Below are 16,844 nucleotides of genomic sequence, written 5' to 3'. Positions count from 1 at the left end.
TCTCTCTAAACTTATAATGCCATCTCCTTCACCTATAAAAGGGGATGTGCTCTCTCCCAACAGAGGATGGACATTCAGACTCTCTCTAGCTGGCTCTAGATAATCTGAGCATTCAAACAGCTCTATAGCTCTAGAACTCTAAAGCTACACAGAGTTCACGCTCCAATACTTAGCGCACGTTAGAGCTCCCGTCACTCTCAGCCCTTCGGTTCAGAGTCTGACCTGGCCTTTAACACCCTCCTTCTTATTCTTACTCGTTTGTAACCCCATAGCAAACTTTGAGCACCTGGGCTTAGGAGTAAAGTCTCCGACCGACTGAAATTGGATGTAGGGCACGTTGCCTAAATCAGTATAAATCCTGTGTCATTGAGTGCTAGGCCATATCCAATTACAACGCACGACAAAACTATAAATATTTACTTGTTGGCCACTTTTTGCACCTACATATCTAGAGTTCTAGACATAGTGTATATCTAAGTGTATAGCAAAAGTGTATATCTAAGTGCATAGCAAAAACTATGTATCTAGAAATGCTAAAACGTCTTACAATTTGGAACGGAGGGAGTAGTAGACTCTATTAGCAACCTACTAAATTATAGAAACTAGAAATGAAAAATCAATTGCTAATACCTAGATGACCGATATGCAAATAAGTTTACCCCTCGGGATAGTACGACCATTTATCCTAAACCCAGTCATGAACTTCTCTACACACCTATGATTAGTGAAATAAAATGCCCTAGGTTATACCTTTGTCTTGTGTATTCCATTCCAACTCCTCTGATGTCGATGCAACACATGCACCAACATGATTAACAATGATATCATTCACTCCATATCATCACGTGACTATATTGGTTCATCGATCTTGACTTCACTTGCTCTTCACCGTTGCTTTGGTCCATCAGCGCTAAGTCATCACTCAACTTGCCCTTCACACTTGCAACCGGTCCGTCGAGCCAAGTCATGTCTTGATCTTCTCCACCTTGATCACATGATTAAATGTCATGTCTCATATGCAATGAGCTCCTTCATCGTCATATGTGTGAGCTTTGCAACATCTTCGAGCCATCTTCACCATCATGGCATATGTTGCTCACACATGTATATGTGAACTAATCACCTGTGTATCTCACTCAAACACATATTAGTTCACCTAAGGTTATTAATCAATTACCAAAACCAAATAAGGACCTTTCAATGTATAATCTAGATTATTATAATCTAGTCGTGATGCAAACATGCCCTAAGAGATTGAAAATTAGTGGGATGAAATGACTATTAATGGAAGATGATGTACTCCCTCTATTTCAAATTATAAGTCACTTTAATTTTTTACATCTATTTTGTCATGTATCTAGACATAATGTATGTCTAGATACATGGAAAAATGGATGTAAAAAATCAAAGTGACTTATAATTTAAAATGGAGGGAGTAGATAGTTACTTAGTGAGAAATGACATGGGTAGCTTGCATGTTGAGATAGAATTATAGTGAGGATTAGTTTTAAACAAGATATATATAGGCCCTGTTCGTTTCGCTGAATTTTGGCTGATGCTGATGCTGATTTTTTGTGAGAGAAAAATACTGTTCGTTCGCTGAAAAGTGCTGCTGAAGTAATGCTAAGGTGGCGATAGATATAGATATAATAATGGCAACATCCGACATTAGTAACAAGCAACACTGTTTTTTTTATTTTTCTACAACACTCTCAAGCGCAATGGAAATGTCAAAAAATCTCTACAAATGTGACTATAGTTTACATATATATAGGCACTTCAAATATCTTTATTTTTTTTCTTTGACAAAAACCGTTTGAAAGCCGTGGTGATTTTTTGCCCCTTCTTTTTCGGATCAGCTGAAGTTGGGCCTAATTCTATTCCAGCAAGGGAAAGAAGCCCAAAAGCAAAGATTCCTTTCTTCACCCCGTGCTTGCTCTACTTTAGTTCCCACCTTTGCCCTTTGCTCACTCGCAAAGGGTGGGTCCCACCGTCCACCAACAAAAAAACGAACGACTGTTGCCCGAATCTCCCGTGCTTCCCTACCCATCTCGCCCTCCCTCCGCCTCCGCCTTCGTCTCCGCTCACAGCTCACCGCTCATGGGCGACTACCACCGTCCCTACCGGGGCGACCTCCGCTCACCGCCGTCCTCCGTGCCGGACCCGGCCTTCACGCACGCCAACGGCTACTTCTCTTCTTCCGCCTCCCCGCACTCCAACAACGGCTACTTCTCTCCCGTCTTTGCCAAGAATGACGCTTTCCCTGGGGCCGGCGCTGGCGTAGGCGGCGACCGGCGGATCGAGATCTACACCACGGCGCCTCCTCCGCACCTTCCCCTGCCACCCGGCCACACGCTGGCGCTGCCCCCGCCGCCGGGGTGGAAGGAGGGGCGACTGGGTGGAGGAGGAGGCGGTGGCGCCGGTGCCGGCAGGAAAGGTGGAGGCGGAGGCGGCGGGGCCAGCTTGTGGTGCCTCAGCGACCCGGAGATGAAGCGGCAGCGAAGGGTGGCGATCTACAAGGCCTACTCGGTGGAGGGCAAGGTGAAGGCGTCGCTGCGGCGCGGCCTCCGGTGGTTCAAGGGCAAGTGCTCTGAGATCTTCCACCATGGATGGTAACCTCTGATGGCTGGCCGGTTCTCCCTTCTTGAAAGGTGGCAGCGCCCGCCCCCCCCCCCCCCCCCCCCCCCCCCCCCCCCCCTTTTTTTTTCTTTTTTCTTTTGAAGATAATCATGCTCCTGCTCCAGATGTCTATCTGTCTACCTATCTGTTCGCCTACTAATTCGAAATGGATTTGAGATTGTGAGTGTATATTCGTAAGCTATTTTGCGAGGGATGCGCACTCTGAACACTTCTGCGGATTGATCTGTCAGTTGTACTGCTGGTGTCATACTTGTTAGTAATCAAATCAAATAGTTAGGAATTTGATATTACCACCATGCTTTGTTTGTCATACTTGTTATTGAGCCTCAGAATTTGCTTGCATTGATAGGATAGTCAGGAATTTATGACATGTTTGTTGTGATTGGCTTTGTTCATCATTTCTATTGCTTGTTCTGTGAGTTTGATCTTGGACACTGTACGAATCAATTATAAATTGCGAACTGTACCACATTGTTCTCTTTTGGCTTGAATGTTGGGTCAGGTGTGTGGTAGTACTAAATATCCGTGCAAGTTGGTGCTCTGCTAGGACAAATAGATATTCGGTACCCTGAAAGGGGAAAAAAAGGGTAGTTGTGGACATTGAACGCCACCAACAAGACTGGTTACATTACAGATATCAGTAGTATGTAATGCAGGTAAAAAGCAGTCTTCTTGTACAGAATAGAGCTATGTAGTGGTTGTGGTGAGTGGTGACATCCTGACAACTCTTGATTTGTGCCATTATTACTGGGTTTGGTCTGAGCGAGATATGGTATGGTTTTGCTCAATGAACTTCCTTTCATCTGTACATATCATATCAACATAACCAAGCCAGTAATTGTTAGGTTTATAGGAATGGGCATAGCCCTACCTTTTGTCCCTATCATATTAACTATCAAGCTGGTGATTGATAGATATGCTTGACATCATCACCTTCCATGTGATTAGAAACATCTGTTTTAAAGCTTTGCATGATGTATTGACACGTCTGCTAGTATTTTGATTTATGTTAACTTGCATAGGAATTAACGAATTGTTCACCTTGGATTTCTGGTGATTGATTGATAGATTAGCTTGGCATCATGACTTTCCATGTGATGATAGCAACCTCTATTTTAATGCTTTGCATGATGTCTTGGCTCACATATGTTTTTGATTCGTGTTTTACCTGCATAGGCACTAATGAATTATTTAGCCTGGATTTCTGGAAAGTTTTATCTTGCTAATAGTCATCCTACAACACATGAATACATAACATTGTAGCATATCAATTATCAAACCCCTATACCTGTCTTGGTCACATCACCAGAGACCAGCATGGAATTTGCATGTTCAGGGTACTCTATAGAGTGCTTAGCATTGATCTGTAGGGGTACCTCCAAACATGTCCCTACATAAGTGCTTTTTGTTAAAGATGATTGTGCTGATGTAGCTGTTCCTTTCCAAGGACACGCATGATGTACTACTTCAGCTGTTATATCAGGGCAAGATGCCAGCCACTGGAAAATCCCCCCTTGGTTCCTTTGTGTTGTGTGTTTTGTGCTTCACAGCTGCTTGATGGCTTGTTGAATCTTGAGTGAACTGCAGCTTTCCTATGGCAGACGAGAAAAATAGTTCTATGACCGAGTCCTGAATGAAATAAATTGATGTAGCTGGGATACTGTGTTTGTGGGTACCAGCAGCGGTGTTAAATGCTTCTGTGTGAAAGGCAGGCACGTAGTTATATTTCACAAGCTTGGATCAATACTTATTCAGATTACATACAAGTTTAGAATATAAAACTCAGCATCAATAAATTTTTACTCAAAGTGTCTCTTATATTGATTCTTTAGCAAATAACAATATATTGTAAGATAAATTAGTGGTCAAAATAATTTGTTTTGTATGACTTTTTGCTGGGACTGAGGGAGTACTACAGATAGATTACTGAATTCGGAATCTTCTGCCTGGCATTTTCTCTAGTACAGAAGCGTGTAAGTGAAGGTGATTTTACTGCATATGGTTTACTGCATGTGCATGTGATGTTTTATCATGCGAGTTCAGTAGCCCTGTTCATTTAGTTGAAATTTGGCTGCGGCTGATGCTTATGCTGATTTATTATGAGAGGAAAACACTGTTTATTCATTGAAAAATACTGCTGAAGTAGCGTTGAAGTAGTGTTGCATAACAGGGTAATTCTTCAGTAGAACACTGCAAATGGATGAAACACAGGGCCGGGAGTATATGTTGGTCGAAAAATGTGGCGGAAACAAAGGTGCTCCATGACAGTGGTACAGCTCTGGCTCCAAAAGAATGTAATTCTACTGTCACGTTTTAGTAGTTTGACCAGTTATTGATGAAAAAATATCCATGTTTATGATTCTAAATAAATACCATTAGATTAATTACGAAATATATTTTTATAACAAATTAATTTAAAGTCATAAATATGAATATTATTATATTATTCACTGGATACTTGGTCGTGAATCACTTTTCGTGGCACTTAACTCAGAGTTGGCCAGTTGGACCAACTATTTGTGTACTGTACTCCGTACGTATGTAGCCAATGTCAGGCTAAGAAGCAGACGAAGACTAGACCGGGCCCAAGGTATTGATGCGATGGTCCCAAGTCCCAACCCATACAGTGATACAGAAGCTTATCATGGATTCGTGGTTGGTTTCATGCAGCGGCGGTCATCTGTCGCTTTGGGTTTCCATTGCACAATAACAGGGACCGCTTCCGAATCTGATGGCAGGCAACAAGGGGCACCAAGAGTGTATAGGGAGGGGCTTGCTAGGGCAGATACATTGCTATATATGGTAGTAGTTTCAATAGGTTAAGAAGTAGTATTAAAGGTAAGTCTTATGCAACGACACAGAGAATTTGGTGACATGCAAGAGAAAGAGGAAGGTGAGGGAAAGGTGTTTGATGACATAGAAGAGAGAGAGGATGGCAGGAGAAAGAGGTGGTTGTTTCGTGAAGCAACCCTCTCATTAACAAAAGTTTAGAACTGAGAGACAACCATCATCACTGTACTCTCTCTTATAAAAGGATACAATTCTCACTTTTGAAGGAACCAAACGATTTATGGTTTGACTAAACTTATATAAAAAGTGATAACATTTATGATACAAAATAAGTATTATTAAATTATGAAATATATTTTTTAGTAAACTTAGTTGAAGACATAAATGTTAATCCTATTCAATATAAATTTGGTTAAAATTAAGCTAATTTGACTTGCATAAATTGTATAGTTGTATCCTTTTATGGACGGAGAGAGTATGATTTTTTTTTTGCAAAGAGTATGATTTAATGTTGCCATGTAGCTCACAAACTTTTCTTTATTGATTGCATATAAATTAAAAATAATTCAATTACTATAAGACAATTGAAAAGACAATCAATTGTATACATTAGTTGTTCAATCGTATCATGATCACATGGCATTGCGTAAGATCGTCTATGGGACAAAACCAATGTATTTGCTCTCAATGCGATGAAAAAGTTTGGAGTAAGGGTTGTTCAGATGGACTTAGACTAGTTATTAGCTATGGCAAAGAAATAGTGAGTTAGTTGTTAGTCCACCTATTTGGACTGTTCTCTTGTTTTATGAGCCGTATTTTTTCAGCGAAGAAACAACGTTTTTCTTTCACAATAAATCAGCAAACAACACTTTAGCTTGTATTTTTAGTGAGGGAGTGCTCTCTTATTTCTTTCTCTCTCCCCACGCAATGTCTCCCGCGACCAAGCCTAGGCGCCAGCTATCAAGTTAACTCCAGCTAATTTGGGCTGATTTTTAGCCCAAATAGACTAGCTTCAGCTGATTCAGGCCCATTGGCTGCTCCACTTCTGAACATTCCATCTGAAAATTCTTGCATATCCGACGTTGTCTCACAAACTAAATTGTTTTTTGTCTTAGTGGTCATACTCCAATATCAAGTTGACATGAAACCAAAAAATTAATGTTTCGCATTTGTGTAGATATCTACTTTCTGAATTCGTAACTGCAGAATTACTCTATCGGATAGGATCTGCATGACCCAAGTAATAACTCAAGAGATCCGAGACCAGCTAAGCCTTAATCCTGAACATGTAGGGGAGAGATACTAACATATCATTCATAGAAAAATCACAAGGGCCCAATAGATTATTCTCACTAAAACCTCCCATTAGAGAGCTGGAGTTAACGTCAAAGCTGAACACCTCTTTTTCCTTCTCTAACTTCATGGTGGAGTGTTTAAACTCTGAAGTAGAGATGAAATAGGTGGAGTTGAGCAATGCCAAACAGATCCTAACACTAAATAGCCTTGACAAATGACATATATTCATGCAACGAAGATAGCAGATTCCATCACTTTGTTTGCACTGATGAACTGAGGACCCTGTCGTTGGCCTTCATAGCCTAATTAAATTTGGGACCATGAGTCATGAGAGCACATCGATTAAGCTGCACGGTAACACATAGTAAAAGCCTTGCGGCTAAATTTTTACTTACTTCACTCCCCCAAGCTGTGTGCAGTGTAATCCACAGGAGCAACGCTAGCTTGCTGATGCTTCCACACGCAATGCCAAGCCAAAGACCCTACGAAGAAACACAACAGTTCAGATCGGGACTCCGGGAGGCTTTAGAGTAAGACAACCATCTCTCACATGAGTAAGTGAAAGCGGCCGTTAAAACAATTGGTAGGGCGGAGGAGAAAGGCACTAGAGACATTGTACCATTCCATTTAGATGGAACACAAACGCAAGCAACACCCCTGTTGGAATGCCAACTAGGTAAAACACGCCGAGGTTAACGCGAGCACCAATTTTCTGTTTGCCACATCACCCCTGGAAAGTTACAAAAAACACTCATAAAATTATATGTCTCTAAAATTTCAGATTAAATGATGTTACTGTTACTAAGCCTTCTTGTTAATCCTTACAAAACACACTAGAAAAAAAATAAACTATAGAATCTTACAAAAATAAAAAACATCTCGCCACAAATTCTATAGGCTCTAATCATCAATAAGAGTCACTAAATCTATCTTGCTTTCTAAAAATTAACCACATTTTTTATTATAACAATAATATAAAGTAACCACTAAAATATGCATCTACAACTTGCCCACCCATTTTTAAGACAACCTATATAACCCCTAAACTCTACATCTAAAGTACCCACATATATCATTATAAAAGTATAACATAATGTAAGCCCTAAATTTATATCTAAATAGTCTACCCGTTGTAATTATGAAACATACTATAATGTAACTTCTACATCTATATCTAAATTCCCTATTAGCTCGAACAATGGCTAGACGGTAGGTGCCATTTAAAGTTTAGGAAAACACTAGTTTAAACTGAATGATGTAGTTTAAACCAAATTGTGTCCTAAGTGATAATTTTTGTTTTCTTTTCACTGCAGAAGTACGTATTAGATGATGTCTCCAAAGATATCAACCATTGAATACGATTTCAGACAAGAGCTTTACCTGAAAGAGAACCGTTAAGGCCATCGACCAAGAAGGAAACAGCAAGGATGGGAAGCATTCTCGCAGTGTATGTCACCACCTCCTCCTCGCTACTGTACGCGTATCCCCAAACGTTGCGCAGGAGAATCATGATGGTCGCCAGCACCACCCCGTGAGACAAGGTCATGCACACCACAACTCGCGCTGCTAGCCTCGCTGCTCCAGGCTGCCCTGCACCGAGTTCATTGGAGACGCGTGTGCTATAGAGAGAGAGAGAGAGAGAGAGAGAGAGAGAGAGAGAGAGAGGAGAAAACAAGTATATATAGCAAATCAGTTAGCAAACGAGGGCCAGTTTGGTTGCTGAAATTTTTGGCAAAATGACACTGTAGTGTTTTCGTTGTTATTTGACAATTAGTGTCTAATCATAGTTTAATTAGGCTTAAAAGATTTGTCTCGTAGATTTCGTCTAAACTGTGTAATTAGTTTTATTTTTTATCTATATTTAATGTTTCATACATGTGTCCAAAGATTCGATGTGATGGAGAATCTTGAAAAATTTGGCATTTTGGGAGGGAATTAAACAGGGCCTGAAAAGATAAACTACAGTACAGCAAATGCGAACGTTTTGCTATCTAGAGTATATATATATATAGAGAGAGAGGATGCAAAGCACACCTTGTAGAAGTTCCAAGGCCAAGCGGTACCATGTACAGCAGAGTAGCGGTGTTGATGCTACGAATTCAGCAATGTCCAGTTAGTTAAGCAATATATATCTTGAAAAGTGAAGTAACAGATACCACATCTCTGTCCAATTATTGTCATTACCATATTGACAAGACGGAAGTCTCGAGTTTAGGATTTGGCAAAATCCCAGAGAGCAGAACGAGCAATTGAAGAATATTAATAGGCACTAGTGAAGCAGCCGTCAGGAGGTAACAATAGCATTCTAACCCCTTTGACAAATGACAAATAAACTAAAGAGCGCAATTGAAGAGTTCCTTACCCAACCATCATCGCTGACGGGACGGCAAGCTTTGCGAATTCCATCGGTGGGGCCGCGTGGCAGTGGCTCCGCCTCCACGCGTATTGGCTCTTCCATGCCACGAGTCTTTTGGATTTCTTGCAAGGTGATGGATGCATCGGTGTGTGTATTGCCCAGCTAGGACTTTAGGAGTGATGGAATGCATCATGCGTTCGCAAGGATTCACTGCATGTGACGCAGGAACGCAACATTCAGGGTTTGTTTAGGTAGTTAAGGTTTAGTTAGTTTGTAGTAGTAATGGTAGTTAGTATTGATAGTATTTATTAGTCTTGGTACTTAGTTGTACGTGGTATGGCAATTTCGACGACTTGGTGAAGTTTTCTGAAATGCTTCTGTAGATAGATTATTGTGTCCGAGTTTTTTACGGAGGAAGTGTTAGGAAAGAAGATGGTATGTTTGAGGATATGGAAGAAGAATTGGAATGGTTTGATGAACGTCCTAGCTTCAGCGATCTTTGTGTCCATTTGAATGTAATGTTTGGCGGTGATTTCACACTGAAGGGGCGGTTTGATAGTGGGAAGACTTGGACACACTACGTCCTGATGTCCTTGCATGACCCTGCTCACTGGTCCCGCTACAATAGGGTGGTCCAAGTTTCCAATGTGCCCATGGCTGAGGTGGTGGTGGAGAATGGGTACACGATGCAGAGTCTCTAGGACGGGCCATCCATTGACGGTGTTGGAGGCAATGAACAAGAATGGAGGGGGGGGGGTCAAAGGGGAAGCAACTCCATGTAATATGGATTTGGATGGTCAGTTGACGCAGGAGCAGCTTCATTCAACTTCAATGGTAGTCGATGTTTCAAGGCGGTTCTTAGTAAGCCTTATAAGCAATGACTTCGATGCAAACCAGTTCGAGTGGGAAGAGCAGCAGGAGGAGGAGGAGGACAGGATTGATGATGTAGTTAGCAGTGATTTAGAGGATTCGGACGATGATCAAGGAGACAGAGATGCTATGCCAGTACCGGTTCATGCTATGCTAATACCAGTACCAACTGAAGTACTTCATGCTATGCTAGCTTAGGGAAGACTAATCATAGATTTGCTAGAGGATGATACTGACGAGATCCTAACATATGGGTATCTTAAGCCTCGGGATCAATGGTTCCTGACCGAAGGATCCCCGACCGACCCCTCCAGGATCGCCCGAGGGCTCATGGGCTATACCCATTGGGTATGCTTGCGCGCACCCTCTAACGAAGAAACCTGACCAAGCTTGGGCACGGCGTAGCCCCTACATAGGGCTCGGGGGCTCGCCCGGGCCTCGGGCTCCTAATCGACGACATGCCAGAGCTTGGGCCTTGGCTCCTGCCCCGCCTACGATGCCAGCCAAGGCCTAAACGCAAGGAGACAAGCCCTAAGCCATCGAGGCTTTGGGGCTTGCAGACGTCGCGCTCTAGGCGTGGCCTTGCGGGCCACTTTCGTGATAGGGTCACGCACGGGGCGTGACACAAGAAGACAAACTTCCCATAGCCTCTAGGGGCTGGGCGGCTCCTGGGCTCGTGCATCAGCCCCTAGAGCCGACCTCCTTCACCACCAAGAAGATTCTAGAAGGTCCACCTAGGGGAGGCCGGTCCAAGCCGACACAGCCTGACACGCAAAGTGTCAGAATAGAGCAGTCGGACGATGCCCAAGGCTTCTTTGGCTCCATGACACCGCCATGGTCCATAGAGCGTCGCTGCAGGACCCTCCTAGACTCTGATGCATATAGACCGTAGACTCATCTCCCCAAACCGCCATGTACCCAACCTATCTCATTATATAAGGTATAAGATTGGAACTAGTGGGGAGGAAAGAAGGGGAAGAGGAACCTGAGACATTCCATTTCATTTGATCCACTCCTGCTCAGCAACAAGAGCAGAGCAACATAGAGGAGGGGCACCGAAAGCTCCTCCATTGCATCCTATCGTCTTCCTCCTCTCCGACGAGGGGAAGACTCCACCGGTGGTGAGGCAACCTTAGGATTAGCACTGAGCTAACCCCCTACCAAATCTCTCTCTACACTCTATTGTAATCCCTCAATTTTGGGTACTTTTGAGTTTAAGGATCATCAGCTGCTAGACCTAGGGCATCATTTGGCCCGAACCATGATAAATTGTTGCGTCCTCTCTATGATTCTTGTGTTCTTGAGTCCACCCGAGCCACCAGAGACTCGTACTCTAACACCGACTCAAACAACTATGCTTGCCGTGGTTCTGACCCCATGACACCTGGCGCGCTAGGTAGGGGATAGCATTAAGTGCGATTCAGACTCTATGGTGGTCGGAGCCACCTGCCTCGTGATTGGAGTAAGCGGCACCTCCCTAGATGGCGGTGTCCGCTTCCCTGACGAGTTCTTCATCATAGCCGGCACCTTCGCTCTGGGCTAGGTCCTCAACTTTGGGAGCCTAGCCCACATCGCCGTTTGGTACACTCCACGGGGCTGTGCTGGCGGGCAACAAGCCCCAGCATCGCCCTCTCCTCTGGGACTTCTAAGAGCAGACCTCGAGGTCGTTGCCTGATAGATACGGTGCGGTTTGGGCCCAAACCCCACTGTGTCGGACCACCGCCAGGTGTTTTACATGCTGGCCAACGTCCACTGAAAGCATGTAGGCCCCTAGTTGGGTTTTGGTGATTAATGACAATACAAGATTACTATGACTAATGTGTGTTTTGTAGAGGCAATTAAGTTAGGTCATGGTAATGGGGATCAATTGGGCAATCAAGGTGGTCATGCCCCTACGATGGAAATCGTTTTAGTTTTCAAAGGATGGACGACAAGGTTAAGGATAACTAGTTCTAAGTGTCGATTGGAGTTAGAGTGACACCTAGAGTAGTTTAGGACTTTGTTTTTCCTTTGGCCATACTATTAAGGGGGGTATGGACGGGTAGCTTGACCTAGATGAGTCTAGTGAGTTAGGTGTGGTGCACACTTCTTAAAACTAGCACTAGGTAGCTCCTACATATGCCTAAGATCCAATGGAGCAAACTTCATTCACATATGATCGAGAGTTGGAAGTGAATGGAGGGTCAAATGCTGACCGGATGCTGGCTTCGGTGCGACCGGACGCTGGTCGCAGGGTCCGATCAGTTCATTTGACCAAGGAGATTGCGTCTAGCGTGACCGGACGCTGGAGTGGTCAAGTGACCGGATGCTGAGGTCCAGCGTCCGGTCGACTCCAGTAAGGTTCCAGAAGAGAATATCTGCGGCCGGATGCGTTCGGTCAGTACTGACTGGACCCTGGGGGTTCAACGTCCGGTCGAGTACAGTAAGGTTCCAGTGAGGGTTTAATGCAACCGGACATATCCGGTCAGTGGTGATTGGACCCTGCCAGCGTTCGGTCAACACTTAAACACTGGTGTGCGGGTTGAACTGATCGGAGCGTCCGGTCAACATGACCGGAGCATCCGGTCACCCCGCAGAGGCACATAACAGTTCATTTTTCAGGCTGCCTTATAAATAGAAGCTCCACTCATGTGTGGAGTCACTTTTGCTCATTCCAACAGCTAAGAAACATGTTTGTGAGTGCCAAGAAGAGCAAGGTCCTAGTGAGGTGATTGAGATTTGAGAATCTAAGAGAGTAGCCTCATTAGTGAATCAAGAGTAGCAAAGTGTGCATCCACCGTTCTCATTAGGCTTCGCGTGGTCAAGTGAGAGTTCATGCTTGTTACTCTTGGTGATCGCCATCACCTAGATGGCTTGGTGGTGATTGTGAGCTTGGTGATCACCCGACGAAGCTTGTGGGTGATCCAACTCAAGTTGTGAGCGGTTGTGGGTGATTCACCACGATGGAGTGTCGAAGAATCAACTCATAGAGAGCACTTGATCCTTGCGCGGATCAAGGGGGAGCTACACCCTTGCGTGGGTGCTCCAACAAGGACTAGTGGGGAGTGGTGACTCTCCGATACCTCAGCAAAACATCGCCGCGTTCCTCTCTCTCCATTTACTTTGAGCATTTACTTTGAGCAATTCAATACTTGTTTTTACATTCATAGAATTGCCATGCTAGAGTAAGTTTGGAACATAGGTTGCAAGTCCTTTGTGCGTTAGATTGATAGAAAAACTTTTCTAGGCACAAGGGGTTAATTGGGCTAACCGTAGGATTTAATTATTGTAAGAAAATTTAGAATTAGCCCAATTCACCCCCTCTTAGGCATCTTAATCCTTTCAATTGGTATCAGAGCCTCGTGCTCACATTTTTAAGCTTAATCGCTTTGAGCAAGATGTCTCACGGGGATGGACCTCCTCCTATCTTTGAGGGAGATGACTTTCCATATTGGAAAATTTGCATGGAGGCGTACTTAGAAGCTTAGACGTTGGTATACTTAGAGCCACCTCACAAGGCTTACCAAAACCTCGAGATGCTACTAACTTATAAGGCGATGAGGTTAATTATGAAAAGTGGAATGCAAAGGCTCGAAACACCATCTTTAGAGGCCTTTGCAAAGATGTGTTCAACCACGTAAGGAACCACAAAGACGCCCATGCACTATGGTCAGACATTTGTGCGCTCTATGAGGGAACCAAGAGTGAGCATTGAAACATCCTCAATTTTCCTTGAAGGGAAAATCCACAGAATGAATTTCAATATGATAAAACCAAGAACTGTTTCCATCATATTATCATATTTCAGTCGATGTCACAGTCATACATCGTAAGATTACAAGAATACAAGATATTACATCATTAGGGAACACACCTATTATAGAGTTAATCTAGCGGAAGACTATCGAGTGAAGGCTCCTCCTTCACGGGCATCATCAGAGTTGGCGTAGTGCAGCATAGATTCCATCTCCGAACCAAACTTGAGCATAGGCACGAGACCCTCTAATCCTTCTAAAGTCAGCATCTCTGAGAAGCAGGAAATCTACACACCGCTAGATGTGTGCAGGCCATGGTTAGCACCAATAAGCTTTAGTGGAAAAGATAAACAAGGAATCTGGCGATCCTAATATTTGGCTGTGGTTTGCATCCTTAGCGCACGAGAAGTAAATAGCATTAGTAATATAATTAATAATAATATCCAATTTTTAACACATTCACCACTACACCATCCATATCCATCCGCCAACCATCCATCCCAAACCATCTCCACACCACCACACCACACTCATCTCACACACTCGGGTCGACATGCCAACTCCCTCTCGGCCTTGTCTCAACAGCCCGCAGCCCCCAAGGCTCATGACCAGAAAATACCCCAACCCTAGATGGAGGAAAGAAGGACCCATCTCCTATCTAGTTTAAGTGAAACCCAGGAAAGGTCCATAGCCGACAAGTCAGCATATGTATCGATCGATCAACCAAACACTCTGCAGAGGTTTTACATACCCACAAGATTAGCCATCCTCGGCGTCTAGAATCTCCTAGGCAGAATTCTGGTCGCTTGCTAGCCTAGAACGATGCCACCCTACCTCTCAGCCCTGGAACATCCCAAGTCTAGTCTAGGATGGCTGATACTGTGAGTTGTAGACAGAGCCAGGGCCCTCTGGATGTCAAGAGCCAAGTCCACAAGTCCTCCTAAAGTCTCAAAAGGGTGTGGAGAAAACCGCGCGCCCTGTACCTCCTTGCACACGTTTGCCTAGCAGTAGCGGCATTGTTCTACCAAGTAGTCCGACCGTCCCACACCATATAGGGCGAGTGGGATGTAAAGGATTCTCGGTGAGTCTGAGTACTAGTAAGTCCTTATGGATTGACCAAGCCAGAAAGTCTTCATCAGGGTTTCCATTTTATGTGCCACCATAGCACCTCTACCCCGGGCTCCACCTCTCTGAGGTTCACACCCAGGGACACCTCCAGTTACCATTTACCCACCACAGGTATTCCATATCCAAGTGCCTAGGTAGCACCACATAGCAAGACTCACCCTAGGCTCATCGCTATTCTAGCTCGGTCGACACAACCCTCACTCTCCACGCACCCAAGACACATGTAGCACGCTCACACACCACCAAGTCTGGCACCCATAGCCAAACCATTTCTAGGGGGTTCACGACCAGCATCACATCCCCGATATAATGTGAAGTGGAGTTAATAATAAGTATAGTGGTGTAATATGCAAGCAAGCAGGCAAGTCAGCATGTATAAGTGAGCGAATGCGCAAAGTAGGGTGTCGTGGTAGAGTGGATTGCATCAGGGTGATAATGGCTCAGGTAGTAGCATGCATCAATATACTAGCAAATGATTAAATATAAAGCGCTAGTAGTTCTAGATATTATGCAATGTCTAATAGGATTCTCTAAAAGAGGGTGCTGCCATGACACCTACGATGTCGAGGTAGTAGTGGTACAAATCTTCGTTAGTCGGTGTAGTCGATCAGCAAGGTCTCCTCCTCCAAGGGTCCTTTCATCGATCACGTTCTCCTCCTCCATCGGGTTCTGATCCAACGTTGTCCTTGAGGCGATCACCTCCCAAAACACACTCAAGGCAAGAGAACAAACAATATTCCAACAAGACCTAGAAGGGACACAAAGAGGAAATGACTTGGCCCTCTCGGCTGATGTCCGATCCCTGGGCCAAGGAAACAGGAGTGGTTGTTCACTAAGCATGAGCTTTAAGTGAAGGTCTAGCCTGTACTTCCCGGGCCAACTGTGGTCAACCGGTATGGCTTCAAGATAAATTGCCAAGACCTCAGCTTATCCTAAGCAAACACCATGGCTCACGGTCTTTCGAACCGAGCATCATAGGGATTGACGTGAATCGAATGGTGCGGCTATACAATTCTGTTCTCTTTCAATCCGTACGCCATTGTAATTGACAAGGACCAAGAAAGGGTGGAGCAAGAGAGAAAGACATGGCAAGGGTCTACTCCTTCCAATACACACGCCTTGGCAAGGGACGAGGCATCGGAAAGGAGCGACACACAAAAGGACACGAGTGCCCAATCCACTTGTAGGGTATCAGGACCTAGGTGCACTAGAATGCACTAAGACATCCTAGGGTTCTTAGCGGTGCGGTTGTCACTGCGAGAACCACTAAAATGCTACAGTCCAATTGGGTACAAACATACAAGGGCTTAAGCATGAAAGAATCAAAAGAGAAGAACACGAGATTCACCTTCCTTTGATCCACTCGCCATAGAAGCCGATGAGGATCAAAGGGATGGAATCAAGAGTGCAATAAACACCAAACAAGCAAGGGGCTCAATCCACATCTCACTGGATCAACGGGGATTGAGAACTAAAGAGATAAGAATGGAATCCGTTCTCTTTCGACCAACTCGTCATGGAACGGACAAAGGTCAGAAGAACAGAGATACAGTCCCACGATCCAAACCAACTCGTAGGGCATCACAACCATGCAACTAAACAGCACAAGGCTATTCCCTTAGTTCATAGCAGTGCGGTTGTCACCGCTTAGATCTGAAGGAATGCTATGGTCAAGGTGGTGCAATCATATAAGGTGGCCAATATAAACACAGGCGAGAAGAGGTAGAGCTCAATGGTCATGGCGAGGGGACTCATGGCTATGGTCAAGGTGGTGCAATCATATAAGGTGGCATCCGTCTTCTAGAATCATCATATCCCGACTCGTCCACTAAGTTAGGCCACAAAGGGCTCATTGTGTGCGGGTGATATCCGCACCAATGTTTAGTGCACAATGGCCAGGTCCTAGGGCTGAATCGGATTACTAATAATTGTAGTACGTCGGAGACAACTAAAAGTGAGGGAGCGAGTTATGCTCGCCATTACGGCCATGGTGGGGTGAACCCATGACCGAAATGGTTGAACGAGGTATG

At 44.3% G+C, this 16,844-nt stretch overlaps 1 protein-coding gene across 5 annotated transcripts in view; it reads left to right on the top strand.

Annotated features, from left to right (window-relative positions):
• Positions 1–1,995: 1,995 nt before the first annotated feature.
• Positions 1,996–16,844, top strand: part of LOC136511446 (uncharacterized) — a 216,433-nt gene continuing 201,584 nt past the window's right edge. The window contains exons 1-3 of one of the 5 annotated variants that reach the window (XR_010772708.1): positions 1,996–2,651; positions 4,811–4,934; positions 8,040–8,310. Coding sequence is in view for 3 of the 5 variants with exons in the window: in XM_066505508.1 (XP_066361605.1) it covers positions 2,101–2,616 (516 nt within the window). In the remaining 2 variants the exon portion in view is untranslated. Of the gene's footprint in view, positions 2,652–4,810; positions 5,785–8,039; positions 8,311–16,844 lie in introns of those variants that run through there. The other 4 variants (XR_010772709.1, XM_066505508.1, XM_066505506.1 and 1 more) reach the window with 4 other exon arrangements.

This window comes from Miscanthus floridulus, chromosome 16 (assembly GCF_019320115.1).
Source record: "Miscanthus floridulus cultivar M001 chromosome 16, ASM1932011v1, whole genome shotgun sequence".
NCBI lineage: Eukaryota > Viridiplantae > Streptophyta > Magnoliopsida > Poales > Poaceae > Miscanthus > Miscanthus floridulus.
Note: the sequence above shows the minus strand (reverse complement) of the source record. Positions and strands in the feature narration are given on the sequence as shown.